This window comes from Balaenoptera ricei, chromosome 1 (assembly GCF_028023285.1).
Source record: "Balaenoptera ricei isolate mBalRic1 chromosome 1, mBalRic1.hap2, whole genome shotgun sequence".
Classification (NCBI taxonomy): domain Eukaryota; kingdom Metazoa; phylum Chordata; class Mammalia; order Artiodactyla; family Balaenopteridae; genus Balaenoptera; species Balaenoptera ricei.
Genome location: NC_082639.1, coordinates 180,568 through 208,019, shown reverse-complemented (window position 1 = coordinate 208,019; position 27,452 = coordinate 180,568). Strand labels below are relative to the sequence as shown.

Below are 27,452 nucleotides of genomic sequence, written 5' to 3'. Positions count from 1 at the left end.
GTGAGCTTGTGGAGAAATTGGAACACTTATACATTGTTCATAGGAATGCAAAATGGTGCAGCCACTTTAGAAAACTGTTTGGAAGTTCCTCAAAAGGTTAAATGTAGAATTACCATATGACCCAGCAATTCCACTCCTGGGTACATACTCAAGAGAAATGAAAACATGTCTACACAAAAATGTGTGCATAAATGTTCACAGCAGCATTATTCATAATAGCCAAGAAGTGGAACTAACCCAAATGTCCATCAACTGATGAATGGATACATTTAAAAATGTGCTGGGGAACTTCCGTGGCAGTTCAGTGGATAAGACACCATGATTTCACTGCAGGGGATGTGGGTTCAAACCCTGGTTGGAGAACTAAAATCCCACATGCTGCTCGGCATGGCCAAAAAGATAAATAAATAAATAATAATAATACATACATACATACAATTTATTTACATATCTTACATATCTTATTATTTACATATCTTACATACCTACACACACATAAAATGTGCTATATCCATACAATGGAACATTCTTTGGCAACAGAAAGGAATGAAGTACTGATACATGCTACGACATGGATGAACCTTGAAAAGATTATGCCGGGTGAAAGAAGCCAGACACAAACGGCCACATACTGTGTGAGTCCATTTACATGAAATGTCCACGATAGGCAAATTGGTATAAAGTAGATTAGTGGTTGCCCACAGCTGGGGTGGAGGTCCAGGGAAATGGGGAATGACTACATATGGGGGTATGGGGTATCCTTGTGGGGTGATGAAAATGTTCTAAATTTGTTTATATTGATGGTTGCACAACTCTGACTATACTAAAAACTATTTAATTTAAACGGGTGAATTGCATGGGGTGTAAATTATATATCAATAAAACTGTTAATCCCTTCCCTGTAAAAACAGCAGTAAAGAGAAGGTTTTAAGAGCCTCTATGGAAAAAAAGACATGATATATACGGAGGAACAAGGGTAAATGATGGCTGATTTCTTGTTGGAAACAATGCATGTGAGGAGACAGTGGAACTACATCTTTACTGAAAGTAAAAACTATCAACCTAGAATCCTAGAAACAGAGCCACCCATACCTATATGGTCAGCTGACTTTCAACAGAGGTGCTAAGACAATTCAGTGGAGAGTCTTTTCAACAAATGGTATAGGTACTATTGGATATCCATACACAAATAAAATAATCTGGAGCCATATCTTTACACCATATACACAAATTAACTCAAAATGGATCATAGACCTAAATGCAAAACCTAAAACTAAAAAAAACTTCTTGGAGAAAATTTAGAAAATCTTTGTGATCTTTGGTTAGCCGAAGATTTCTTAGATACAACCAAAAGAACAATCCATGAGAGAAAAATGGATAAAAAATGGATAAATTGGAATTCATCAAAATTAAGAACTTCTGCTCTTCAGAAGATATTGTTCAGAAAATGAAAAGATGAGCCACAGACTAGAAGGAAATAATTTCATATCACGTAACTGATGAAGAACTTATGTAAAGAATATATAAAGAACTCTTAAGACTCAACAATAAGAAAACAAACAACCCAATGAAGAAAATGGGCAGAAGATTTGATCAGTCATTTCATGGAAGAAGATATATGGATGCATTTATTTATTTATTTATTTTAAAAATGTTTTTGCCACGCAGCTTGTGGGATCTCAGTTCCCCAACCAGGGATCAAACCCAGGCCCTCGGCAGTGAAAGCGCCAAGTCCTAACCACTAGACCACCAGGGAATTTCTTGGATGCATTTAAACACAGGAAAAGATGCTCAGCTTTAGTCATTAAGGAAATGCAAATTAAAACCACAATGAGGGACTTCCCTGGTGACGCAGAGGTTAAAAACTCCACACTCCCAATGCAGGGGACCCGGGTTCGATCCCTGGTCAGGGAACTAGATCCCATATGCATGCTGCAACTAAGAGTTTGCATGCCACAACTAATGAGCCCACGTGCCACAACTAGGGAGCTGGTGAGCCGCAACTAAGGAGCCCGCCTACCACAACTAAGACCTGGCACAACCAAATAAATAAATAAAATTTAAAAATAAAATAAAATACCCTCTTTAATAATCGTTTAAAAAAAAGCAAGCAAACAAACAAAAACAAAAAACAAGAAAACCCCACAATGAGGCAGTACTAACCATCTACTAGAATGGTAAAGTTAAAAAGTCTGACCAGACCTAGTGCTGGTGCGGATATGGAGCAACGGGAACTCTCAGGAACTCCTGGTCGGGATGAAAAAATGGTAACCACGCTGGAAAACAGTTTACCCAAGAGAAATGCAAGCACATGTTCACACAAAGACTTAAACACAAATGTTTGTAGCATAGCCCCAAATGTCCATCAACAGGTGAAGGGATAAACAAATCTTGGCATGTCCAACAATGGGACACTACTTATTAATTATAAAAAGAACTATTGGCATACACAGTGGCATAGATGACTCTCAAAATAATTATGCTCAGTGACAGAAGCCAGTCATACTGCACTCTTTTGTACTGCACCAACGAGTGCCTACTGTATGATCCCGTTTACATGAAGTTCTGGACGGTGCCACCCAACTGCGGTGACAGAAGGGAAAGAAGGCCCACGTGGCTGCCTGGGCAGAGGGGGGCGTCAGAAAGGGCACAGGAACCCTTGGGGTGGCGGGCGTTTCACTCTCAGGAGTGTGGTGATGGCTTCCTGGGTGAATACACATGTCAAAAGTTAGCTAACTTTACACTTTAAAGTGTAAAGTTTATGTGGAGTTTATCATATTAAATTATACATCAGTAAACTATTAAAAGATGAAAAGTCAAAAACCCATAATCTGTGTAAAGCATTTAAGACTTCCAGGCGTGTAATAGCTGCTCGTTGAAAGTCGGCTCTTATTTTTGAGGGCTTATGTCTCAAGGTCAAGGGCTCAAAGGGGGCTAAGTGGCTTCGGGAAGGGGCCCTGGCGCCCCCAAACGCACCGCCCTCTCAGAGCCAGGCGCCGACGGCTCTGCTCTGCCGACTTCCGGTGGAGCCCGCTCGCCCTCTGGTGGCGTCCGGCGGTACCGCAGGCCGCGTGCCCGGCGACACCACTCCCCGGCGGCTCCTCCAGCCCGTCCGTCTACACCCGCTCGCGGGCCTCCACAGAGACTTAAGGCCCCCAGCGCGGAGCTGGGTCAGAAGCGCGCAGATGCCCGTGTGCTCCAGAGCCCTTCCCACGAGGAGGCCCATGATTGGGGGGCGAGGAGACGGAGGGGACGCCTCGGGTAACTCCAGCCACAGCTGGTCTTCAGAAGGAACCAGCTCCACCGCGCCCTCCCCACAGCCTCCCCTCGGGTCCTGTACTGGCTTCTTCCAGGGCAGCCATGGCAACTGTAGAAAAGCCCCTGCCCCAAACCCTCCCAGCTTCCTCTGTCTGGGGAGTCCATGGGGGGCTCTGCTGCTGTGGCCCTGTAGACAGACAGACACACACGTGTGCGCCACGGAGTCGTGATGTGGCGCTGGGCCAACTGGTGTCCACGTGGAAACAAAAGGTGTGACAGGACCCCCATCACCCACCATCCACGAAAATCAGTACCATGCGGTTTGTAGTCGCGGTGGGTGAGAAAGGTAAAACGGTGGAGCTCTAAAAACGTGGAAGGGTGTGGCGAAACCATCGTGACTTTTGGGGGGCAGGCAAAGAGCTCTGTAAAAAGACAGAAACAGGGCTTCCCTGGCGGCACAGTGGTTAAGAATCCACCTGCCGATGCAGGGCACACGGGTTCGAGCCCTGGTCCCGGAAGATCCCACACGCCGCGGAGCAACTGGGCCCACGAGCCACAACTACTGAGCCCGCGCTCTAGAGCCCGTGAGCCACAACTACTGAGCCTGTGCACCTAGAGCCCGTGCTCCGCAACAAGAGAAGCCACCGCAAGGGGAAGCCCGCGCACCGCAACGAAGAGTAGCCCCCGCTCGCCACAACTAGAGAAAAGCCCGCGCGCAGCAACAAAGACCCAACGCAGCCGAGAATAAATAAATAATTAATTAATAAAAAAAGACAGAAACAGTGATAAGCATAAAGAAAATTGTTGATAATTTGGACTATGTTAAAATTTAAAACTTCTGTTCATCAAAAGGCACTGTTAAGAGGTTGAAAAGTTGAGATGGGGGGGAGATATTCATAGTACAAATATTCAAAACAGAATCCTTACCCAGAATGGGTAACAAACTCCTACAGATCAATAAGAAAAAGGCATAGAAAAGAGGCAGAAGCACTGAAGACACATCTTCACAAAGGAAGATGCCAGTGGGGACTTCCTTGGTGGTCCAGCGGTTAAGACTCTGTGCTCCCAATGCAGGGGTCCAGGGGTTCGATCCCTGGTCAGGGAACTAGATCCCACACGCTGCAACGAAGATCCTGACTGCCGCAACTAAAGACCCGGTGCAGCCAAATAAATAAATAAATATTAAAAAAGAAAATGACAACGGCCAGTAACTTCATTCTTAAGGGAAGTGCTGCACCAGGCGGTGACAGGCCGTAGGCAGTGTGGGCGCAGACACACTGGAGCGAGGGCACAGCCACCCCGCAAGACTGTTGGGCAGTGTCCTCTAGAGCTGGACAAACACCTCGGACCCCACGACCCTCCAAGCCCGCCAAAAGGAATGTTCCAGAATGTTCATAGCATGACTCGGAAGAGCTGCAAACTGGAAATGACCCGAGTCTCCATCCACAGGAAGGCGATGCACGAGCCACACACGGACCACCCTCAGCGGCGAAGCTGACCAACACAGCCTTAGCCACCGAGTTCAGAGCCTGATGAGCAGGGAAGAGGACTGTGGGGTGATTAGAAGACAGGGGTACTGGTCTCCGCCCCGTTCCAGCACAGAGTGCCTGAAAACCTGGGGATTTCCTGCTGAGAGCCCAGGAGCATCTTTTGTTCTAATGAGGCTCCTGTGGGGGCTGGTCACCAGAAAGACCAAGCCTGATGAGAAGCGTGGAATTTTCAGCCCCGCCCCCATCCTCTTGAGAAAGGAGAGGGGCTGAAAATGGGGTTAATAATCCATCATGGCTGTGTGAAGAAGCCTCCACAAAATCCCGAGCGCTGGAGATGGGTGGAGCCGCGTCCACGCCCCTTCCCACGAAGCCCTGCCCGTCTCCCAACCTGGACCCTCACCTGCATCCTTCACCCTACCCTCTTATAATGAGCTGGTGAGCGTTAGTGAACGTCTCCCTGAGTTCTCTGAGCTCCTCTAGCAAATTAATTGAATCCGAGGGGCAGTGGGTCGTGGGAATCTCACATTTGTAGCCAAGTCGGACAGAAGTGGTGGGTGACCTGGGGACCTGCTCCTTGCCATTGGCGTCTGAAGCTGGGGGCAGCCTGTGGGACTGAGCCCCTGAGCATCTCCAGATATTATCAGAATTGAGTTAACCTGTCGGACACGCAGCTGATGTCACCGAATTGCCTGGCGTGGGTCAGCCCCCCCCCCCCACCACACACACTTTTGGCGACCAGTAAAGGAGACTCACAGGAGAGACACAGGAGGGAAACCTGGGTTTTCCCAACACACAGAGGCAGCGAGGAGAGACCCCAGACCAGGCTTGCCCACCCAGGGTGGCCGAGAACGCCACCCGACCTTACTCTTCCGGGGTGGCTCGGCCTCCTCCACTCGAAGCCTCGGCTGTCGTGGTCCCCACCTACCCGGTCTCAATCCCCTGGACCCTCCTCAGAGGCCACCCTCCTCTTCACTCTAGGTCCTTCTTAAGATGTGTTGCTGTCGGAAATGATCCTGTTTACCTGTTAGTTTCGCTGTTTGCTGTCCAGCCCCCCCACTCCCTCCTCTGTCCCCAGCGGGAGGCGTGTGTGTCACAGTGGCCAGGCTGCGGATAGGCAACACCAGCCTCGAGGGCAGGATGGCTCCGTGCAGGGCTTTGGGGCCCAACTCTGCCACTTACTAGCTGTGTGGCTATGGACAACTCACTCACCCTCTCTGTGCCTTACCAAGCTCAACTGTGAAAGAGGGTCCTCCTGGCGTCCCTCTCAGGACGGACACATTTTGGAAAAGTGCTCAGGGGACTGGGCACGGTGGTGCCTGTAAGGGGCTGTTCTCAGAGGCCATGTCTCCTGCCTGGCTCCTCCTGGTGACCTGCGGGTGGCAGCACCAGACCCCTGCTCCTGGAGAGACAGACTGCGTTGCCACCCCCGCCTTGGGCCCGGCTTGCAGGAGCCTAGGTCGGGAGAGGTGCTGGCAGGAGTGACCAGCTCTCCCCTGACCCCTCCCAGCCCTCTTCAGAGGCCCACTCCCATGTGGGTGCCTGCACTGAGAGCCCTCAAGGACCCCACTTGTCTCCCAAGCCCCACCGGCAGCTTCACGATGCTGCCAGGGGAGGGGCCAGAGCAGGGAGGTGCAAACCCTGACCCAGGTTGGCAGTGGCCACGTCCAAATGACCTCTAGGAACATTCCAGGACCGGTCACTTCCTGGCTCATCACTCGGTGGCTCCCTCTGTTCCCCACAGGTGTCAGGGTGAAGCTCTGGGACCCAGAAGCACCTGGGCTGGTCTGGGGGGCTGCCAGCAGGCGAGGTGGCAGGAGGAGCGGGGAGGGCTGAGTTCGCACAGTGGGCGGGGCCACTTTAAGAGGAAAGGGCGGCCTTCGGACAGGGCGGGCAGCAGAGTAGCCTTCAGCTTGGGAAAGGGAGGTCCTGTGGGCCTGACTGCTGGTCAGCATTCTCTGACTGGCATCTGACCTGACCAGGAAGGCGTCATCCCTCACGTAGCTGGCAGCCCCTCAAATGCCATCTATTTGTGGCCTGTACCCTGCCGCCTGGCAGGAGACATGTGACTGCGGGGCTGTGGTATTTTGGGCAATGGGGGTGGAGCCTGCGTGGCGAGCCCTGCACCATGCCGCTCTGGGACGGGCAGCTTGGATGCCCAGCTCCGCTGCCCCGGCTGGCTGTGGGGTCCCAGGTACAGTGCCGTCAACCCCTCATTCCCACCCTAAGGGGGCCCAAGGCAGACAGCCCCCACAGGGACCTCCCCTAGGACCAGAGAGGGGGACGAGGTGCTGTGGGGTCCCAGGTACAGTACTGTCAACCCCTCATTCCCACCCTAAGGGGGCCCAAGGCAGACAGCCCCCACAGGGACCTCCCCTAGGACCAGAGAGGGGGATGAGGTGCAGCGGGGTCAGGAAGCCACAGTGCCCTGGTCTCACGGCACCTCCATCGCAGGATGTGCCTGACCAGAGTGACCTCCCACCTCCCTGGGTCCAGTGGCAGCTGACCAAGGGCCAAAGGGCAGCCCCCTGTAGGGGGCTGAGAGATTAGGGGCTGTCAGCCAGGTAGGGTTGCCTTAGTTCACTGAGACGCGGGGAGGGGACCTTTGCCGGCTGGGCAGATCTGGTCAGGGGCACAGACACTGAGGATGGCCCCAGGGGGGCTGGTGGGAATCAGGAGGCTCATTTCTGTTCTGGGACCTCCTGCCCAGGCAGGGGCAGAGCCAGGCTCTCCCTGATGACCCCTGAGTAGGCTCTGGCCAGCACTAGCTTGACCTTGGTAAGCTCAGAGGAAGCCCAGCAGTCTGTCCCAGCCAAGGCCAGTGGAAGGTCATCACCAAAGACTGGTCACCTGCTGGACACTGCAGCTCCTCCCCCCACGGCCAGCTGCCACCTGAGGCATGTTGGATAGTCCAGCGCTATCGCCCAGGTAAACTGAGCCCTGGTGGGTGGTCCTTGAAATGGGCTTTGCTATATAGAGTTGGCCTTGGTACCAACACCTCTGCAGGAAAGCTGGAGGCTGACCCAGCTGAACAGAAGATGCGTAACGTTGTGGAGGAAAACTCCTCCTGGGGAGGAAAACTCAAGCATGAGGAACCCTATTCTCAGTGAACGTCACCAGCTTGAACGCAGGACTGCAGCGATATGTCACTGTAATGTTATCATCTGCGGTCAGTTTGGGAGCACGGAAAGTGGGTTTCGGACGTTCTAGCTCCAGGAAGCCATCAGGTTTGAGATCAGCACAGCTTCCCTCTGGATTCTCTGTTTGTTCTGCTTTCTTTCAGGACGGAGATGGAGTGCTGGCCCCTGAGCCAGGGAGGCATGGGATGCGCAGGGGGCAGGTGGGGTGCGGGCAGTGTGCGCCGGCCAGGGCCCCGGGCCTGGGCCCGTGAAGAGCCCGGTCTGTGGGTCACGTGCCTCTGCTGACCCAGAATGGAGAACTTCGAGTACAGCATCCAGCTGAGTGAGCAGGACTGGGCTGAGTTTGCAGCTGCTGCCGAAGAGTGTGGCCTCCTGCAGGCTGGCCTGGCCTCTGGGGATGAGCTCTTGTCCAGTGACACTGACCAAAGGGACAGCAGTGGCAGCAGCCCCCCAGGGCCCCCGCCCCTTCCTGAGGGGCAGCTGGCCCCCAGGGGGAGTGACTGGCCCGGCTCTGAGGAGGAGGACGAGGCAGCCACCCGGCAGCTGGTCAACAGGTCTTGGCGTGAGCCCGTGCTGGCCCCAGAGGCCGGTCAGCAGATGCCCAGCATGTCCGTGCGGTCAGAAGCTCGGCCGTCCCTCAGCCCTGGTGCTGCCCCTCTGGTCCAGGGCTCATCCCTCTTGGGGCCAGTGTCTTCCAGAGGCGAGAGGCAGAGGCTTCTGCAGGGGCCAGCCCCCCGGGGTCTTGCCCCTACTCCCACTGGTGAGCCCGCTCGGAGCCCCGATTCCCCTGGCCGCAGTGCTGCCCCCCAGAGGCCCCCTGGCAGCCCTGGAGCCCTGCTGCGCAGCCCCAGCCGAAAGAAGAGGCGGGCTGCAGGCACCGAGGCGGGTGGGCGCTTGGGTGACCCAGGCCCTGCGCCCACCCAGCTGGGCTCCCTACTGCTCCCTGAGGCCGGGGCCGAGGACGGCCTTGGCCTGGCCGGGTCCAGGGGGAAGGGTCTCCGGGTGGGGACAACAGGGCAGACAGCAGGAGCTGGGCAGATCGAGCTGGGGCCAGAGTCTCCAGAAGCCCCTGAGCAGGTGGCCAGGCAAGGGCCAGGTGTGGATCTGTCTACATCCGTCCCTACCACTGAGCAGGGCACAGACCTAAGCGGAATGACCCTCAGAACTGAGCCACGCACTATGTCCACGCTTGACCTGGAGGCGTCTCTAGACGTCACGACGGCTAAGTCAGACGTGGCTTTGTCCACACCCACCTCCGAGCCGCAGCCCGAGGAGCCTCTGTCTACACCTGCCTCCAAGCCTAGGCTGGATGTGGACCTGCTTACGCCAGGCCCAGTGGTCCAGCTGGAGGTGGATTCATCTACGCCTGTCTCAAAGGCTATTCCACGTACAGCTCTGCCTCACCTGGTTCCTGAGGCTGGGCCTGATGTGGGTGTGTCTACACCTGCTCCCGTCCCCGAGGCTGGGCCTGACAGGGTGGAGCTGGAGCTTGCCCCAGTGGCCAAGCTGGGTTCGAGCCCTATTCGGTCTCCAGAGGGGGGCCGACAGAAGCCCAGAGCGGAGCCCTCAGCAGGTGCCCCTGGACACCACACTGGGGAGCCCCCGCCAGGCCCTATCCAAGCCCCCAAGAAGAAGAAAGTGCGATTCTCCATGGCTGTGCCCAGCCCCGAGGAGCCAGGGTCAGGAGAGGCCTCGGGCCCAGCCTTCCCAGCCACAGCCCCCAGGACAGCAGCTGGGGGCCGCAGGGCATCTGGAGCCTGGGACGCTGTGGCCGTTGGACCCCGGACCCCCCAGCCTCGGATCCTGAAGCACCTGCCTCCCCCTGCCCCCTCTGCCTCAGCGGGGCCTGGGCCCAGCTGCTGCTTTGCGGTGACCCTCCCAGAAGCCTATGAGTTCTTCTTTTGTGACACCATTGAGGAGGAGGAGGAAGATGTCGAGGAGGAAGCAGAGGCTAGCCAGGCTCTGGCCGAAGTCCAGTGGCCGGATGTGTGCGAGTTCTTCTTCCAGGATGGCCAAGCCCAGAGGTCGAGGCACCGGGAAGGCCACGCCCAGGCCCCACCCCTCCAGGCTGAGCCTCTGCCGGCCCCTCCACCAGGAGATCCCATACCCATCTCCATCCCCGAGGCCTATGAACACTTCCTCTGGGAGGACACGTCAGGGGGCACGCTGGGGCCGGCTGCCCTTCTCCAGATGCAGGCCACGGAGCCCCCCAGGTCAGTCCCCGGGGAAGTGGGGACCGGCACCCCACCAGGGCCTAGCCCAGCCTCAGCGGAGCAGCTTACCCCGGCCATCAGGCAAGCAGGTGTGTGTTGCGGGGACCCCATGGCCTGTCCAGGACCTGGGTACACACTGTCCAGGGAGTTGGGCCAAGAGGGCCCCTGGGGAGGGGCAAGCCAGGACCCTGGGTTGTGAGCTGGTGGGGGCCCTCAGGGATGATCTGGGCAGGAAGGACCAGCTCCTGGCCATCCCAGGACCCGGTCCAGGTGGGGCAGCCCAAGTCGAGCAGGGCTTTGGCTCCACACTGACCGTCACCCTGTGTTCAGGTCCAGATAACAGCAGTGCCTGCCCCCAGCCTGTAGCAGGCAGGCGTTGGGGCAGCTCCAGCTCAGGCCACACTGCCTGCCAGAGCAGGCTCAAATTCCCTCTGGAAGATATTTTACAAACCAGGAAACGGTGCCCCACACGTACTCGCCCAAGTCAGCCTGACTCAACTATGCCACATGCTACCCTGTGTCTTGGGACAAAGGTATCACGGGGAGGATGTGACTCAGGACAGACATGTCTCAGGACAGACATGGCCAGGAGAGACATGTCCCAGGGCAGGTGCATCTGAGTGAGACACCAGCAGGAGCTCAGGACACGCTTCTCTTTCCTAGGGGAACCCTGGGGTCCCCTCACCTCGTTTACCTTCAGCCAGAATGACATGTGCCTGGTGTTTGTAGCCTTCGCTACCTGGGCTGTGAGAACATCAGACATGCATGCCCCAGACGCCTGGAAAACAGGTTTGTGGGCCCGGGGGGTGGGGGGCTGGTGTCTAGAAGTCAAATGGAGGGGCAGTGGTGGTGTCCCAGCTGCTGGGCCAGCAGGGATGAGGGGCACATGGGGAGGCGCAGGTTTCTTCCCTGACTGATCTCCTGCGTCGCTGACCCACTCTCGCCCCGCTGGCCTCCCCCCATCCTTTGAGAACCCCGCCGTGTGGATGGAGGGTGGTGACCAGGCCGGAATGGAGCCGGCACTCAGGAGGTCTTGTGCTTCTCTTGCAGTTCTGCTGGCCAACATCGGCACCATCTCCGCTATCCGGTACTTCCGCCGGCAGGTGGGGCGGGGGCGCCGCAGCCCCAGCTCCTAGGACCCAGGCTCCGCCCAGGAAGACGCAGCATGAGGAAATGTCCACAGGTGCTCAGGATGAGGTGCTGCCCTCAGGCCTTGCCCTTTGACCCTTGTGTTCTGCGGCGTCTAGGAAGGAGCCTGCGTCCTTGGTCCTGGCTCCCTTGGACTCCACCCGAGGGTCCAGCCCGTGGCCAAGGCCGAGGCTGTGCTCCACACTTGGGAGTGGGGAGATTCTGGCAGGCTGGGAGGGTAGGCCAAGCAGGGAGCTGGTTAGTAAGGTGGCCAGATTAGCAACAAAACACACAAGGTGTCCAGTGAGACTGGAATCTCAGACACGCAGTATGAGACCTACTTATGCTAAGGAATTATTTGTGGTTTATCTGAAACCAGAGTTAATCGGAGTCCTAATCCTATGTGGTTATCGTGTTGGAGGGAGGGGTATGATGGGGCTTCAGAGCAGCAGCGAGGCCCCAGCTGGAGATCTGGGCAGAGGGCCTTGAGGCTGGGGGGCGGCGTCCCAGGGACCCTCTGCCCTGTTTCTAAGTGGGCTGGGCCGTTGGAGGCCTCTAAGGCCTCTCTAACCCCTGAACCCCAGGGGTCTGTGGTCAAGACCTCCTTGGCTCCTGCCTGAGATGGTGAGCAGGTACCCAGAGGGGCCCTGCAGGCTGGGGGTCTGTAGGGCAGAGCCTGGAGCCCCTCCTCTGGGGAGCCCTGGAGGAGGGGCAGAGGCAGAAGTCAAGGGTATCAGGTGGAGGGACGGGACACCTGGGTTCGCCCAGAGCTGACAGGAGCCGGAGATGGGACAGGAAGGTGGGCAGGGTGCGGGCAGTAGTGGAGCAAGGGGGCTGCCAGCCTAGGTGCTGGGTGGGCGTCCAGCTCCGAGGCAGCACATACAGGGTCCCCGGGACGCAGGAGACTCCTGGCTGTTCAGGACAGAATGCGTGGACACACAGCACCAATAAAATCTCTTTCTTTCTTGTTTAGTCTCTTGCCGGTTTCTCCCGACCATCCCACTCACATGCGCCCAGGCCACCTTCCTGCCTCTGCTTGTGATGTCTCAGACCCTTGTGCCCTCTGGCCTCACATACTCTGACTCTCGCTAACCTGACTTTCTCAGACCTCTGACCTTTACACCTGTGCCATCCTCTCTCTCCCAGGTGAAGCCCCTTCCCCGAGTCCCCTCCCTCATTCCTTCCCTGAGAGGCAGGCCGAGGTTTGGCCCCTCTGGGCGTCCAGTCACCTTGGCCAAGGTGTCCTGAGGATGAGGCCCTCCTGACCCCTCAAGAGCCCAGGGTAACTCAGGGTTCTGGAGGCCCCCTCCACCTGCTGGGGTCAGACCCTGACTCGATACTGGGTGCCTGTGGCCCCACTAAAAAGCCCCAGGCCCTGCTTCAGCCCCTCCTGCAGGGTCGATGCCGGCAGGTGGTCCCGAGAAGCAGCCTCCTGGTGGCCATCAGATCCACTGGACGAGCCCGCCTTCAGCCTCAGGTGCTCGAGGCCACCGCTGGTGGGAAGGTGACAGAGCTTTGTCCCAGACACTGTCGTAGCTCCTTGGGGGGCGGCCGTCTGGTAGGGAGGGCAGAGGTTGTGTGCCTTCAGGAAGCAACACCCAGAGCTTCCCCAGGAAGAGGCAGGGCCCTCACTCACCTGGGGGAGGTGGCGGGGGTTCGGGCGCAACTTCCCTCGCAGGAGAGACCTGGGGACCCCAATGACAAGTCTGAGGGATGGGCCCTAGGACGGGCTTGGCGACCAGCTCAGGAACCTGCCAGAACCCACCCCCACCTTTCCTCTTGCCCCCACCCCCTTCCTGCCACTGCTCCCATCCTTGGTCTCCGCCCATCCTCCCTTCCCCCGTTTCCATCTCTCCTGCTCCCTCAGGGTCCCAGGAGGCCCCACGCGGTCTCCTCTCTCCTGCAGAACCCCTTGCCCGGGGTGGGGGCTGCTACTCACAAGCTGAGGGGAGCCTGGGGGCCGGGACCCCCGGCCCTTGATGGAGCCGCGATGCCGCTGAGAGGCTCGGGCCTGCAGGACTCCCTTCTCGGAGAGCAAGTGGGGGCCGGAGAGTCCAGAGCTGGGGTCAGAGACAGGCACGGACACGGGGACCAAGGGGAATGGGTTCGAGGGCTCAGGTCCAAGCGAGCTCTGCATCGCACTGAGGAACTGTCAGGAGAGCGTTGGTGACTGAGGCCCTGGGCTGGGACCTCCATGCAGCTGAGGGGCCCCTGCCCCAGAAACCCCCTCAGCCTCCCGCGGCAGCCTGAGCAGATCTCAGGCTTCAGGCACCCTCTCAACCTCAGGCTGTGGCCACGTCCAGCTCTTTCTGTCACCCAGCAAGGGACTGACCTTGTCCAGGTCCTGGATGTCTGTGACCCTGCGGTGGGAAGTGGCAGGTGGTGTGTAGGGGTCAGCGTAGAGCGGGGAGTGTGGTGTCTCCAGAGAATGGTCTGGGGCCTCAGAGCCATACTCCAGCCTCAGCTACAGGCAAGAGACAGAACAGACAGAATCGCCAGAGCTGGAAGCGGCCAAGCCCTCCCTTCTCCGTGCAAGAGGCCTCTGGGTGGCTCCAGGACCGAGGAGGCCGGGGAGATGGAGGGCGGGAGGGAGAGCCATGCCTGGAGCTGGGGTCAGCGTGCTGGGCCCACCTTGGTCAGGTCCAGGTGCAGTGGGATGGCTGGGCCGGGCCCCTCGCCCTGGGCCTTGCTCCTGGGTGATCGGTTGCTGCCGGCCCGTCTCAGCTTTGCCTTGTGCCCACCGACGCTGGTGCAGCCAGGGCTGGCTTGCTCCTGTGGGGACCAAGGACCTTCCAGAAGGTTCTCCAGGGCCCTCTCCCACATACCCCTCTGAGGCTACACAGAGCCCCTCCGGTCTGAGTCCCCTCCCCTGAGGAACTAGGGTCCTACTTGCAGTGGGGTCCCCAACACAAACTCGCCTCATTGTCCCCCGCCCCCGTCCTCTGCCCATCCCCCCCAGGTACTCACCGGTGCGGGCCGGGCAGAGCAGCCTGCGGCGGACTCAGGCGTGGAGCGGCTGGAGGCAGCTGCTGGGCACCCCGAGTCCCAGCTGGTCCGTCCGTCAGAGGAGAGTGAGCCTCGGCCACTGCCCACAACCTGGGCGGCCGGCGGTGGGTAAGGGTGAGCCGGATGGCAGGGCCCCTCCCCCCACCTCCCCGAGCCCAGGCCCACCCTCCCGATTCATCCGGCGCCCGGCGCTGCCCGGCGGCACCTCCCCTGCTGACTCCTCACCTGTGGGGGCGCCTGCAGCCTCGGGAAGCTCTCGGGGCCAGGCGGTGGGGAGGCCCTGTCCCCGCGGCAGACCGTCTGCAGGCAGAGCAGCCAGTGGCCATAGTCCTCGTAGCTGGCACACACCACACGGATGGTGTTGATGAGACGGCCTGGCACACAGATGCCGTGAGGGGGCCTGGCAGGCAGGGTGCCCCCTGCAAAGCCCCGGTGCAGAGCTGGGTGCCCACTGGGCTCACACCCTCTCTCCCAGGCCCGGCCTCTGCCCACCTTCGATCAGGAAAGAGCGGATCTGTTTGTCCCTCTCCTCCAGGTTGACGTGGATGGCGCTGAGCGGGAGCTCCCCCTGCGGGGCATCCAGGGGGCACGAGGCCTCAGTCAGGGGGAGCAGCCCTTGTGCCCACTGCCCCGTCTTGTCCTCCCGAGCTGATGGGCACTTGGACGCCAGGCAGAGGGCAAGGCAGGTCCAAGGTCGACACCCCGTGGGAGGCCAGGCACTCCCCGTCTGTCCTTGGGGAATGCCTTCACCCCCGGTCTCCAGGTGGGGCCTTCGCCAGCCAATGGCCGACACAGGACCGGTCGGGGACTGGTCCCCTGGGCCACCCGCTAAGATGGAGGGTGGGGTGGGAAGGAATCACGAGGAAGCCCCCCGTGTGTTTCTCAGTGACTGAAAGCCATGATCACCCCCAGAGTAGAACGTACCCTGACGCACATGACACTCGCTCTGGCCCCAAAGGACCTTCACACCCACGCCCATGCCCACACGTGCACACGCACACGCAGAAGCCTCAGGCACCAGGAAGATGCCTGCTCAGAGGTATAGGCCCCTTTCAGGGGCACTAGGGGCCCCCATGCCACCCACCCCAGGTGATGGGTCTGCTGGTGCCTGAGGACCCTCTAGGATGACACGGGACGCTGAGGCAGGGCACCCACCTTCCTTGCCCACGTCAGGCTAAGACCAGACTGACCAGGGCAGTGGGCTGGGTGGGTGGGGCCAGTGCTCTCTGCCCCAACAGGCCCCGAAATACAGGTTCCTCCTGAGCTGCTGCCCCCTCCCACCCCCACGCAGAGGGCGCGTCCCTGGGGCGGATCCACAGTGGGGAGGAACCCACCTTAAAGCAAAGCCCATCTGCTTCCTCGGAGAAAATGGCCAGGGAGGTCGGGTACAGGACCAGGAGCCGGTCCCACTGCTCCTGTGCGGGGGGTCACAGGGCGGAGTAGGGTCTCCACCAGCACACACCCAGGGCCCCCACCTGCTGCCTGCACCCCTCCCCCGCCTCCTCCCACCTCTGCGCCCCTCCACCCACCTGTGAGGGCAGATGCTGCAGCTTGACCCTTGAGGCACAGACGGCGGTGCCCACCACCTGGAGCCCTGACGCCGTCCGCAGCGGGGTCAGCCTGTGCTGCAGAGTCCAGGGGAGCTCGTTCTCAGGCGGGCCCTGGTAGAAGGGGGTCAGGGGCAGGAGGAGGAGAGTGGGGGTGGAAAGGGGCGTGGGGTTCCCAGCACTGACCTGAGGGGGTGCTGGGTGGCAGCGCGGCACCCCTCCCACGAGGGCTATCTGCTTCTCCAGGTGGTAGAGCCAGCGGTCCAGCTCGGCCTGGCTGGGGCAGAGCACGAGAAGGGGGGCGGGCAGCGGGCCTGCGGGGGAGGGGCAGAGTAGGCTAGGCCAGCGGCCACAGGAAAGGCTCCTCAAGGGTTGGGGGGAGCCACTGATGACCACACGCACAGCTCTGGAGGCCCCCAACCCACTGCCCTCCACCTCAGCCCGGCATATGCACGTGTGCCCATCAGAGGAAAAGCCAGGAGCCCTCAACATGCTCAGAGCCCCGCCAAGGTCCTGGGGCCCGGTCAACGGCCAGGCTCACTGAGCAGCCTTAGTGCTCTCGCCCTCCTGAGGGCCAGGTCCGCGCTGGCAGCACCCCCGTGCCCCTGCGCACCTGTGATCTGGAAGGCATGCTCTCTGGATCCCTCGAGCGGGCAGACGCTCAGCTCCATCAGTGGTAATAGCCCCTGCCAGAGCACAGCGGGAGGGAAGGGCTGGGGGACCCCGAGCAGGACTGGGCCACCCCGAGCAGGACTGGGCCACGTGCCTCCCAAGGGGCTGCTCTCTCTCTCTCCCCCAGCTCCTCCCTCTGCCCACTTCCCCTCACCTGGAAAATGAGTCCTTCGGAACCATGGGCCTGGAAGTAGAGGTGGGAGGGGAAGAGCTCCAGATAGCAGTCGCTGATGTCCTGGGGGAGAGTGGGGCCAAGGTCTGAGGGCTAGGGGCAGGCCCCAGGGTGGCCCTCAAGCATGCCCCTCCCGGCCCGGCCCCCACCTGGCTGTGCTGGAAACGCAGCTGGACCTTGGTGTAGTGCACAACCTTGCCCAGGCTCCTCACGGGCGCCCTCCGCTGCCCTGCCTTGAACACACTCAGGAAAGGCTGCTCCAGGTTTTCTTGCTGGCTCTCCAGGGTCGGGATGTTCTGGGGTGGGGGCAGAGCTCAGGGGAGGGGGCCTGACCAGCGGCCAGCAGCCCCGCCCCCCAGTCTCACAATACACGGGTTAAGAACGCCCACACAGCATCACACGTGTGTACAGAACCCTGTACACACTCACAGCCTCTTCACGTGAAAACAATGCAGCACACACACACACACACACACACACACAGCCTCCATGCTGGTCACAACTCTGTGGTCTAGTCTTGGAATCAGCGAGGTTTCAATTCAACGGAGATACAACCCTTAGCTTCGCTATTTCCTAACTGCGTTCCCTTATTTTGGTTATTCAACCTCCCAAGACTTGTTGGTCAGAAGGGTTTTCAGGTGTCCAGGTGAGACAACGCTCGAATCCCTCCCACACCTCAGGGTTGGCTACTAACATTTTAAAACTTGGTTCTACCAAGAAAGGGGGGAGGGACTGATTTGTAGTATTTGCCAATTTCCCTGGTGTAAGTACTCTCGTCACAGCCCACTTCAAGCCACCAGCACACTGCCGCACGCCCCCCATCTCCCTCTCAGCGGAGGCCAAGGTCCTGACAACGGCCAAGGGGTCCTCTCCCCTCACATCAGGCACGTGCCCGTCTCAGGACCTTTGCTAGGCTGCCCCCTCTGCCTGGACCACTCAGCCCAGCCCCTTCTCACCCCATCCAGAGCCTGGCTCAGACCCCCTTCTCTGTAAGCCCCTGTCTGGGTGCCCTTCCAACATTCTAGCTTCACTGACCCCCGCCCATTGGTCCTCCTGTACGTTTCTCCTCAGCGCTGGCCACATCTGGCTTACTCTGTCTTTTACTTCTTTGTCTTATCACCTGGCTCGGTCATGGGGTGAGAACGATACGGGAACAGGGCCCATTGCTGGGCCAGGGCCTAGGACAGGCCTGGAGTGTGCTGGGGGCTCAATGCCTGTCTGCTGAAGGGAGGAAGGGTCAGTGCCCACCAACAGCTGACCCTGGCACACAGAGAATCCTCTATAAACAGGGGCTTGACTGTCAGAATGGAGTCAGACCGGGATGGGCGCTGAACTGGGGCTGGAGGGGCTGAGCTCTGGGATCAGGGCGTGCTGGGGAGCTGGCAGGGGCTGCTGTGCCCTGGCCAAGCTGAGCCACCCCTTGGGCAAGCCCAGGAATGTGAACAGACAGACTCACAGCTTGCTGGCGTCCCTGCCTTTGGGTGGGGCCTCCTGCACCCACACCCAGTGTGGGGAATGATGCCGGATGGGACCCATGAAAAATAGGCCACGGAGCAGGAAGGGCCACACAGCTGGCCCTGTGGCCTGGGCTCAGCCTTGGGGCCGTGGCTGGGCAGGCTCTCGTCTGGGTGTAGAACCCGCGCCCAGGCAGGGCTCCAGGAGTGCTGGCTCCTCCCCCGGCCCCACCCCCCGAGGTTCAGCAAGCCGGGTCCCCTCGCCGGCCGCCATGTCCTGGCCCAAGAGGACCACCAGGACCACACGATGTGCCCTGGGCCTGGACAGAAGGAGTTGAGGTCTGAGATGCGGCCACACAGAGGGACGCCGGCTGGGACTTGTCAAAAGTGCTCTGCCCACTTCTCTGAGGCAGCCCGGTTTCTGAGGCCAGCACTTGGCCACAGGGAGCCCAGGACACCCCAGGGAGCAGGAGAGGGGACAGCCTGATTGGAACACTTGGAAAGCTGGCTCGGGAGCCCACACCAGCTGCTGTGAGGACCGAGGGGTGCAGGGCAGTTGTGTCTGGGGCAAGAACCTGGGGGGTCACTTCCCTCACACCCCAGGGCCCCTGCACACAGCAGAGCCTTGCCCCGCCCCTTGCCATGCTGGGTTAAAGGGCGGGCGTCTCTCCCCCTCGGCCAGCTGGGCAGGGGGTTGGGGTCGTGCTCAGCTCGGGGTGGCCTGCCGTGGGCTTGGGAGCCACGTCCCCGCGGCGGGGCCTGGGGGGCGGGGCGCAGGGGCTGCTGGGGGACGAGGCAGCGGTGGACACTGAAGGGACACCCCTTGGAGAAACCGGGGCCGAGGGAAGGGGAGAGGCCGGCTCACTGCGCACCCGAAGCCCCTAGCTCTCGGAGTGACAGCTTGGCGTGGCGGTTCACGGCCCCGTCACCAGCCTGACGCCCGTGCCCACACGGCAGCAGCCAAGACACGCGTGCTTGTCCAGCTCCAACGTGCCCAGACACGCTGTCCTGGGCCAGGGCCTGGGGCGGGGGGCGGACACCAGGGCCCCCAGGCAGGGCTGGCACGTGGCGAGGCGTGGAGGCCCCGCCCCACCGCCCCACTGACTCAGGGCCGGGTCTCAGTTTCACTCTGCTCAGACTTTCGGCCGATGAGCTTCCCAGGGTAGGGCTGCACCTACTTCCTCCCTGTGCTGTGGACTTGACTCCCCCGGTCCGACGGGGAGGACCCCGGGCCCGGCACAGGCAGGACACACACACTCAGTCACACGCAGTCACACGCAGACCACCACTGCCACACCCCCTTGAGCCCGGCTGCTCACCGTCCCAGGGATGTAGCGGAAGATCTTGTCGGCAGTGGTGTCCCCATCCGGACTGGCCTCGGTGCCAAACAGGCCAACCAGCTTCCGGGCGCCGTCCTCTCTGGGAACAAGGGAAGGGGTGCTCACAGCCTGGCCCCCGAGGCAGATGGAGGGAGATCCTGTGACCGAGTGGCCGCAGCTGTACCCTGCCCCGCCTCACCTATTTCCCTTCAACGAGGGCTTTCTGGAAAAGGAGGCTCGGAGCCTCCTAGGGGCCTGAGGGACACAGTGGCTGTTCCCCATGGGCGGCGGTGGCAGCTGGCCCGAGCAGAGCAGGTCGACAGGTCTGGGTCCCTCTGTCCCGAGCCTCCTGCCCCACCTCCTGGGGCGGGGCTCTGGGGCAGCCTGTCCTGTACCCAAGGGCTGGGGAGGCGGAGCCTTTCTGGGAGGGACCTGGCCCCTACCTGAGGCTGAGCTGAGCCTTTCAGTTCCCTGTCCAGGGTCCTCCACACACGCCAGCCAGCCTGGGGGGGGGGGGGGATGGGGAGGAAAGGCTCCCCTCCTCTCACCGCCCAGTGAAGAGACCCCAGTCTGTAGAGGAGGGGGCCCAAAGGCCAGTCTGTGATTGTGTCAGACTGGGGGTGCCTAGAGCTGGAGCTCCGTGAGCCCAGAGATCCCCTTCCAGACCTCCCCACCATGTGAGCACACATCCTGTTTCCACCTAAATGCCTGTTGCTGAGTCACCAGTGACTGTAAGGGCATGTGTGCTTACTCTCAGCTGTTGAAGCAGGAATTTGCAACTGGGTAAGGGGAAGCCAGGACCCTCCCGCAGCCTCCTCTCTTGCCTCAGTCCAATCCTCACCCCAGATCAAGGTCAGGGTCCCCAAGGCTTAACCAGAATCCAGGAGGGAGGCCATGACCCTCCCAGGTGCGCCCGGGACAGCCATGGCGAGGGGGAACGCCATGCAGAGCCTAGAGTAAGACACTGGCCACCACAGCCCTGCCCCCGGATGCGATGGTGCTGCCTCACAGCCCCCAGGTGCCAACACAGCATCTCGGCCCAGCCGCATAGCCACCCCAGGCCCTCCCGGTCACCCCAGACAGGACCCTGGAAGACAGAGATGGACACTCAGCCACAGGCCCGCAGAGCCCAGGAAACATGTTTATTGTTCAAGTGGCTCATATTGCTGTATGCGGTCTGCGGTGCACGTGTGCCCAGCTCAGTGCAGGATCCAGAAATGACACCACAGCCACGGGAAGGAAGCCCAATTCGTGCCCCCCTGCCAGGAGTGTGCCTGGCTGGGCGAGGCAAGGAGGTGTGCAAAGCTCAGGCTGGGGGTCTGCACCTGCTCAGAAAGCCCCCCCCCCCCCAATAACTGCTCTGCATCACCCCTTGGTCCCTCCAGGTCTACAGAGTCCAAGTTGGCCCCTTACCCACGGGCAACGCCAGTGCCCACCCTGTCGCTCCCCAGTGCCCCCAGCACGGTGGGAGGACACCCAAGAGGGAGGCTTGGTCCCAGAGATACGACACTTTAAGAGTAAACGGAGAAACTGGCAGCTGCAGCCTGCTCGCCACCAATCAATAAATAAACGAGTGAATAAATAAACGGCACACACACAAACACTGAGGAAGGAACACAGAAACCCACGGCCTAGACGCGCGGAGACTGGACAGACGGCCCCGGACGTTCCTGGTGGGGGCCGAGCCCCGCCCCATGCGCAGGGGAGGGAGGCGCTGGGCCCAGGGGGCTTAAGGCACGTGGGAGGCCGCGGGCGGGCCTCTGTGCAGCCGCGCCACGGGTCAGAGGCTGGTGGACGACACGGACAGCGTGGGCGAAGAGGGCGGCGGGAAGTTGAGCAGCTCGAGCACTGCCACGCCCACGCTGCTGCGCCGTGTGAACATGCAGGACGCGGCCACCCACTTGTTGGTCCTCGGGTTGTACTTCTCAATGGAGTTGAGGCTGGAACTGCCGTCGTTGCCCCCTACGGCGTACAGCCAGCCATCCATGGACACCAGGTCGTGCGTGCTCCTGCCGGCAGGGCGACGGGGAGGAGTAAGGGGTGAGGCTGGGGGTGAGGAGGGGGCAGGGCCGGGTCTGGGGCGGTAGCCATCTGAGGAGCCTCGGGGGCGGGGCCTTGGGAGGCATCCTGGGGGCAGGACGGATGGGTGGGGGAAATGAGCCGGTGAGGCGGGGCCTTGGCATGATGGGGGCGGGGCCTTGGAGCAGTGGGGGCGGGGCCCCGGAGGGGGAGACCTGGGAGGGAGGTGGGGGGACACGCCGCGCAGGGGTGAGAGCCTGGGACACATCTGTCGGGGTCGGGGGTGCAGACCGCCGTGGTGGTGACAGGTGTGGGGGCCGGCGCACCTTCGGATGTTCATGGGCGCCACACTCTCCCAGGCACCCGCCTTGGGGCTGTATCTCTCCACAGAGTTGAGGCAGCTGGTGCCGTCGTTGCCGCCAGCCACGTAGAGGGCCCCCTCCAGCACCGCCACGCCCGCGGAGCTGCGCCGGCTCAGCATGGAGGCCACGGGCGTCCAGGAGTTCACCTGCGGTGGAGGGACGGGCTGGGGGCAGACCCACTACCAGCCTCCCTCCGCCTCCACGTGCAGGACTCTACTCCAGGGTGGGGTGTCTGTGGGACAGGGTGGACGTAAAGGGATGACCCTCTGGGGGACGGGGGTGGCCAGAGAGTGATGACGCGAAGTAGCTCTGGGGAGGGGAGCGTGTGACTGGGGTGCTTCGCACCTGGGGCTCATACTTCTCCACGGTGGCCAGGTGTGACGCGCTGTCGTAACCGCCCACGGCGTACAGGTTCCCATCTGCAGGGAGCCAACACACCCGTGGTGCACCTGCTGCGTGCGGGCGTGCCTGGGGCGGGCGCTACGCGCAGCAGTCACCCACCGAGCATGGCCACGCGCACGTATCGCCTCCGGGTGCTCATGGCGGCGATCGACGTCCACGTTCCCGTCAGGGGGTCGTAGCGCTCGGCGCTGTAGACACCAGGACGGCCGCTGACCTCGAGCGGTGGCAGCAAAGCAGTCCCGGCCTCAGGACCTGCCCTCCCCCGAGGAATGACTAAAATTCTGTGCTAGACAGTCACGGAGGCTGACCCCAGAGTCCCACTGGAGCAGGAAGCAGGGCCTACTGGGTGGACACAGGCCACGGGCTACCTGGATAACGCTGGGCAAGTGTCCACCTGGGCCCAGCCCCTGGCCTGGTGGGAAGGACGCCGGAGAGGAAAGAAGGGGCCACTGGCCTAGCCCAGACGAAGAGGCATAGGGGACCCTGGTGACCTGACTCAGGCACGGTCCCCCTTGGCTCCGCTCAGGCAGGGCCTCTGCAGTCCTGACGCAGCCACGCCTGCCGAGCCAACCCTGAAAGGCCGCGCGGCCCTGACCCCAGCCACTACCTGTTGAGGCAGGAGGCCCCGTCGTAGCCACCGGCCGCGTACAGGAGCCCGTGCAGGGCAGCCACACCCAGGCAGCTGCGCCTCGTGCCCATGGACACCTCAGGCTGCCAGGTGTTGGTCACAGGGTCGTAGGACTCTACGGTGGCCAGGTCTGAAGTCCCATCGTAACTAGGGGAGGGGTTCGCTGCTGGTCAGGGCTGGCCCAGTGGGCACGTGCCAAGCCCCTGACCCGAGACCAGCCCCCACTCTTACCCGCCCACGGCGTACAGCCGGTTCCCGACTGCCGCCACGCCCACCCGGGCCCGGCGCGTGGACATTGAGGCCACCACGTGCCAGCGGTCAGCGCGCGTGTCGTACGCTTCGCAGTCCCCGTGGATGGCGAACAGGCTCCCACCACCTAGGGAGGGGGAGGTGACGGGGCAGGACAAGGGCCCAGGGACGCAGTGGGCTAGGAGGCTCTAGCGCAGCTCGAGGCTGAGGGCCGGGAGGCTCCAAGGGCAAGTGGGGCCGGTGACCGGTGAGTGGGTAACACCACGGGGGATGGAGGAGCAGGTGTGGGGTGAGCGCAGGATGGAAACGGCATGGGGCGGGGGTGGGGTGGGGGGGCTTGTGCTGGGCTTGTGGCTAGGGACACGGGGCAGGGATGGGGGACCGGATGGGACGGGACAGCTGGGCGTACCCACAGCGAAGAGCACAGGGCCGGCGCCCTCACAGCGCCGGGGCCGGGTGCGGCTGGTGCCCAGGACGCCCCTCTGCTCGGGCAGCAGGTGGAACTTGAGGGCCTCAATGAGCAGGTCCTTGCAGTCCGGGTGGTGCCGCACCAGGCTCTCGGCGTCCACGTGGCCCAGCAGGAAGTCCCGGCTCAGCAGGGGCAGGCGTACACACTTCATCAGCTGGGGTGTGGTAGCAGGCCTGCTACGGTCAGGCCTGCTCATGTGTCCTGGACCCTCCTCAAGACACGTGCCTGCATCACCCCTGGGGACCTCTGGGCACGGAAGAGCCCAGGCACGCCTCATCCTCAGCCACTGCGTCCCCTCCCAAGCACCGCAGGCCCCCCAGGGCCTCGCCTCACCCGAGGAACGTGCTGCCTCCGGGCGTCCACGTCGTGCTTGACCCAACTCAGGACGGCACGGTAGACGTCCTCCTCTGAAGGCACGTTCAGGCTGTCGCTAGAGACCAGTTCCAGCACCTGGAGGTGGGGACCCTCAGACCTGAGATCTGGGGAGGGGCTGGGGGGCCCATGGAGCCCTGAAGGTGCCTGGGAGGGAGAGTCCAAGGGGGTGTTCCTACGAGGAGGAGCCAAGCAGGGTCAGGAGTTACAGATCCAGTTCCCGGGGGCCTAGCTCCAGAGCAGTCCTGGGGATATGGAACCAGGGACGGGAGACTGTAGGCAGGTATGTGATCAAAACAGGAGAGTGTCAGATATCAATGGTGATGGCTTGTGTGGGGTTAGGAAATGGGGGTGGGGGGTTCCCAGGGGATGGGTGGTGGGGTTGGAACGTGGGTCAGAGACTGGAGATAAAGACTGAGGAGCAAAGGACCAGGTCTTATGGGCCCAGATGATGGGGGCCAGGGGGGCCAAGGCTGGTGCTGGGGTCTGGCGATTGGGTCAGGGTTGGGGTCCGAGTCAAGGTCCAGGCTGTGCTCCAGCTGCCACGTTACCTGCTTCAGCGGCAACAGCATGAACTCTTCAGTCTTGGCCACGTCCACGAAGTGCTGCAGCACGTACCTGTGTGCCGCCTTGAGCAGGTCGCTGCACGAGTGTGTGTCGGCGAAGCCCCGGATGCCCAGACAGTTGGAGGGGTCGAGCTGACTCAACAGGAACTTGCAGCAGGCGTCACGGACCCCATTCAGCTGCAGGAGGCTGGCGGCCGGGAGCAGAGTCTATGGGGCAAGGTGGGAGAGAGGACCAAGGGAGCAGGGACAGAGAAATGGACGTGAGGACTGAAGGGGTGGCAGCGGTACAGGGGATGCTGGGGGCGTGGGGAGAGCGGAGGCACAAGCAGGGTAGCGGTACGGGACATGAGGGGCGAGGCAGCCTCACCTGTACGTTGCCTTCCCCCACCACAATCTCGGCCGTGTACGCAAACTGCACCAGCTGGTCCAAGGCCTGAGGGTCGATGTCGTGCAGCGTCACATGCGTCTGACGGCTCTCACTCATCTCATCTGTGGGGACAGCAGGTCAGGCTGGTCCCCACCCTGGGAGAGCTGCAGAGTCCCCCAAGTGCCCGGACCCGATGGGGCAGTACTTGCTTGTGAACATGGCGTGGAAGTAGGGGCTGCAGGAGGCCAGCACCACCTTGTGTGCCCGGATCTCCTTGGCAGCCACGTGCAGGACGATGTCACACAGGAGGCCGCGCTGCCGCATGCGGCTCATGGCCACGAAGGCGTCGTGGTAGTGCCGCTTGGAGTTGTGGGATACCGTGTGGCCCTCGCGGCTCAGCAGCTGCACTGCGCCCTCCATGGGGCCCGTGGGCCGGGCCTGCCGGGGCCGGGCACGCTCTGCCTCGGGGCTGTAGGTGGGCAGTGCCTGGTCACGGTGTGCTCTGCAGGGAGCTGCTCACCCACCCCTGAGACCCTGGGTAGGGCCTGGGCACCCAGGAGGCCGCCCTCCCCCAGCAGCCCGAACCAGGTTTCCATCACGGACCCACTCCCCTCAGGACCTCCCCTGCTCTCCAGGCGCCACCCCACTCTGCTCCCTCGCATCCAGGGCGTCCAACTAGACTCTGCTCCAACCTGCTGCCAGAGTGAGGTCGGATCCCACGCCAGACCCCGGCCCGTCATTGAACCTGTACATCTTCCTCTGCCACGACCCCTGCTCAAGCACCACACTTCCCTCCGCCCGGGGGCCTCCGTTCAGAACCCGGCTCTCTAGACCCTCCTCGGGACTAGGCTCTCCGTCCATCGCTGGCAACCCTTCCCGTGCCCCCATCAGAGTCCGGTGTCCTCGGCACGGGCTGGGCATGCGGGAAGTGCACGAGGTGAAACTGGTCCGTACTGACCGGTGGCTCTGAAGCAGACCCCTACACCGACCAGCAGGCGTGACCTCTCTTGACCGCCAACCCCCCCCCCCATCATTCAGACAGGCCGCCCGCGTCTTTGAACGGTGCAGCCGGAATTCAAGGGCGGCGGGAGGGGACAGAGCCTCCGGGAGCAGCCTCCTCGGGACGCCCTGCCCCGCGCCGAACGTGTGCGCGGGTAACGCAGGGGGCCTGGACCCTCCGCGGTCGGGCCGAGCCTGCGGGGCGCGAGGCCGTCCCCTCCCGGCAGCCTGCCAGGGTCGGCGCGCCCCTCCCTCCCTCCCCCCCCCCCTCCTCCTCGGCCCTGGCCAGTCACGGTCCCCAGGCCCCCGGCCCACTCACGCTGCCGGCTGCGGCGGCGGCGGCGGCGGCGGCGGCGCCTCGGGCGCGGGCCCCGGGCTGCCGTGCTCTGGACTTTGCGTCCTGCCGGCCGGGCGCTCGCTGCGCGGCTGCATGGGTTCGGCCGCCGGCCCGCCGCCGATCCGCGGAGGACGCACAGACAAGCGGACGCCGGACGGCTGGAGGACTGCTCGGCGGTGGCGGCAGGCTCCGCGTTCCTCGCTCCCGCCGCTTGCCCGCAGCCGCTGTTTCTCGGCGCCGCCCGCTCCGCCTCCCGCGCTCCCCCGAGGTTTCGGGGGCGCCGCGTAGCGCACGAATCCTCCCAATCTTTCGGCGCCCCCTCCGTCTCCTCCTCCAGGAAGCTCCCCGGGCCCCGCCCGCCGCCTATCCCCAAGAAACCTCCCGGACCTTCCGCCCGCCTCAACTCGTTCAGGAAGCACCCCTCGCCCCTTCCGGGGCTCCGCATCTCCTGGGGGGCCGAATGGCCCCACGTTATGCCCCTGGGACCTGAGCCAGCCGGGGGCCGCGTCTGCCCTCCTCTCTCCAACCCCACGCAGGCCACTTTGCCGTCTGGCCTTGATCTGGACGCTGGCTGCAGAGCGGGAGAGGGGGTGGGATGCACGCCCTGGGCGCTGTGGGGTCCCCTGTCTTGGGATCTGGCTGTCCAGGCCCGCGGACCTCCGCCACTAGGACGAGTGGGGGGGAGGGGAGGGCAAAGGTTGGCTTCCCCACCTCTTTCCTTCCCCAAGGCAACCTTCCAGCCTCTGGGCCTTTGCACCTGCAGGCTGTTCCACAGATAGGGCAGAGCAAAAGTGGCTGTCCCCGCCCGGGCCGGCCTGGGGACTTAGGCAGATGTGTTCGTAGCTGAATTCCCAGCAGAGGACTCGCTGGACTGAAATATCAGCCATCCTCTTTCAGGGAGATTTGGCCAACCTGGTTTCAGTAACAGTGTTCGGATCTGTCCGCTGTCTGCCCCCTCCCGCTCCCCCAGCGCAGGTGCTATGGGGCTGTCCAGTGAAGTGGAAACGGCTCTCATCGTTCTGATCCTCACCAGAGTGTCATTTATCAATTCGCAAACAGCCCATCTATAGCATCACCATTTCTATTTTCGTTTGTTTTTTCTACTAAAGATTGTCGGCTTTTTATTATTGATTTCTAATAGCTCTTTGTATAGAAGTCCTCTCTGACGCATGTTTCCCCCCATGCATTTTTTCCGTGGTCAATGCATTGACATCCTCACAGGCACGTGTTCACGGAACCCGGGGTGGGGGGCGGGGGGGGGTGTTGTGGGCTGGGCTGGGCGAGGG

The 27,452-nt window shown here is 61.5% G+C and overlaps 3 protein-coding genes across 5 annotated transcripts; 1 reads left to right on the top strand and 2 right to left on the bottom strand.

The window, feature by feature from the left end:
* Nucleotides 1–6,830: 6,830 nt before the first annotated feature.
* Nucleotides 6,831–12,198, top strand: PERM1 (PPARGC1 and ESRR induced regulator, muscle 1). The gene is made up of 4 exons (XM_059938642.1): nt 6,831–6,939; nt 8,029–10,187; nt 10,762–10,887; nt 11,149–12,198. The coding sequence occupies exons 2-4, from the start codon at nt 8,177–8,179 to the stop codon at nt 11,232–11,234; spliced, it is 2,223 nt and encodes a 740-aa protein (XP_059794625.1). The 5' UTR covers nt 6,831–6,939; nt 8,029–8,176; the 3' UTR covers nt 11,235–12,198.
* Nucleotides 12,170–20,454, bottom strand: PLEKHN1 (pleckstrin homology domain containing N1). 3 transcript variants are annotated; one of them, XM_059938995.1, is made up of 16 exons: nt 19,596–20,454; nt 19,397–19,496; nt 16,773–16,919; nt 16,606–16,686; nt 16,393–16,465; nt 15,966–16,093; nt 15,762–15,893; nt 15,567–15,647; nt 14,725–14,800; nt 14,458–14,606; nt 14,194–14,322; nt 13,858–13,998; nt 13,559–13,690; nt 13,166–13,375; nt 12,863–12,911; nt 12,170–12,781 (listed from the first exon to the last, which is right to left on the bottom strand). In XM_059938995.1, exons 1-16 carry the CDS (start codon nt 19,676–19,678, stop codon nt 12,669–12,671), a joined length of 1,824 nt encoding a protein of 607 aa, XP_059794978.1. In that variant the 5' UTR covers nt 19,679–20,454; the 3' UTR covers nt 12,170–12,668. The 3 variants fall into 3 exon arrangements, with proteins under 3 accessions (XP_059794978.1, XP_059795070.1, XP_059794892.1); XM_059939087.1 differs by having other exon boundaries at nt 15,762–15,857; XM_059938909.1 differs by having other exon boundaries at nt 15,762–16,093.
* Nucleotides 20,455–20,523: 69 nt separating this feature from the next.
* On the bottom strand, nt 20,524–26,474 carry KLHL17 (kelch like family member 17). Its single transcript, XM_059938772.1, has 12 exons — nt 26,149–26,474; nt 25,040–25,299; nt 24,831–24,952; nt 24,449–24,670; nt 23,859–23,975; nt 23,466–23,679; nt 23,039–23,183; nt 22,787–22,954; nt 22,279–22,367; nt 22,123–22,196; nt 21,742–21,923; nt 20,524–21,405 (listed from the first exon to the last, which is right to left on the bottom strand). The coding sequence occupies exons 1-12, from the start codon at nt 26,259–26,261 to the stop codon at nt 21,177–21,179; spliced, it is 1,935 nt and encodes a 644-aa protein (XP_059794755.1). The 5' UTR covers nt 26,262–26,474; the 3' UTR covers nt 20,524–21,176.
* Between the last annotated feature and the right edge of the window lie 978 nt (nt 26,475–27,452).

What these genes read in the sequence shown, in the direction of transcription:
- PLEKHN1 (XM_059938909.1), bottom strand. Translation starts at nt 19,678, where the DNA reads ATGGGGAACAGCCACTGTGTCCCTCAGGCCCCTAGGAGGCTCCGAGCC. An exon ending in TGCAGCATCTGCCCTCACAG is followed by an intron (nt 15,648 to 15,761) that starts GTGGGTGGAGGG and finishes CCCCCCGCACAG; the next exon opens with GAGCAGTGGGACCGGCTCCT. An exon ending in GGCTGCAGGCGCCCCCACAG is followed by an intron (nt 14,323 to 14,457) that starts GTGAGGAGTCAG and finishes CCGGCCGCCCAG; the next exon opens with GTTGTGGGCAGTGGCCGAGG.
- KLHL17 (XM_059938772.1), bottom strand. Translation starts at nt 26,261, where the DNA reads ATGCAGCCGCGCAGCGAGCGCCCGGCCGGCAGGACGCAAAGTCCAGAG. An exon ending in GGAGGCAGCACGTTCCTCGG is followed by an intron (nt 23,680 to 23,858) that starts GTGAGGCGAGGC and finishes ACCACACCCCAG; the next exon opens with CTGATGAAGTGTGTACGCCT. An exon ending in CCCTGTGCTCTTCGCTGTGG is followed by an intron (nt 23,184 to 23,465) that starts GTACGCCCAGCT and finishes CCCCCTCCCTAG; the next exon opens with GTGGTGGGAGCCTGTTCGCC.
- PERM1 (XM_059938642.1), top strand. Translation starts at nt 8,177, where the DNA reads ATGGAGAACTTCGAGTACAGCATCCAGCTGAGTGAGCAGGACTGGGCT. An exon ending in CCCGGCCATCAGGCAAGCAG is followed by an intron (nt 10,188 to 10,761) that starts GTGTGTGTTGCG and finishes TCTCTTTCCTAG; the next exon opens with GGGAACCCTGGGGTCCCCTC. An exon ending in CCCAGACGCCTGGAAAACAG is followed by an intron (nt 10,888 to 11,148) that starts GTTTGTGGGCCC and finishes CTTCTCTTGCAG; the next exon opens with TTCTGCTGGCCAACATCGGC.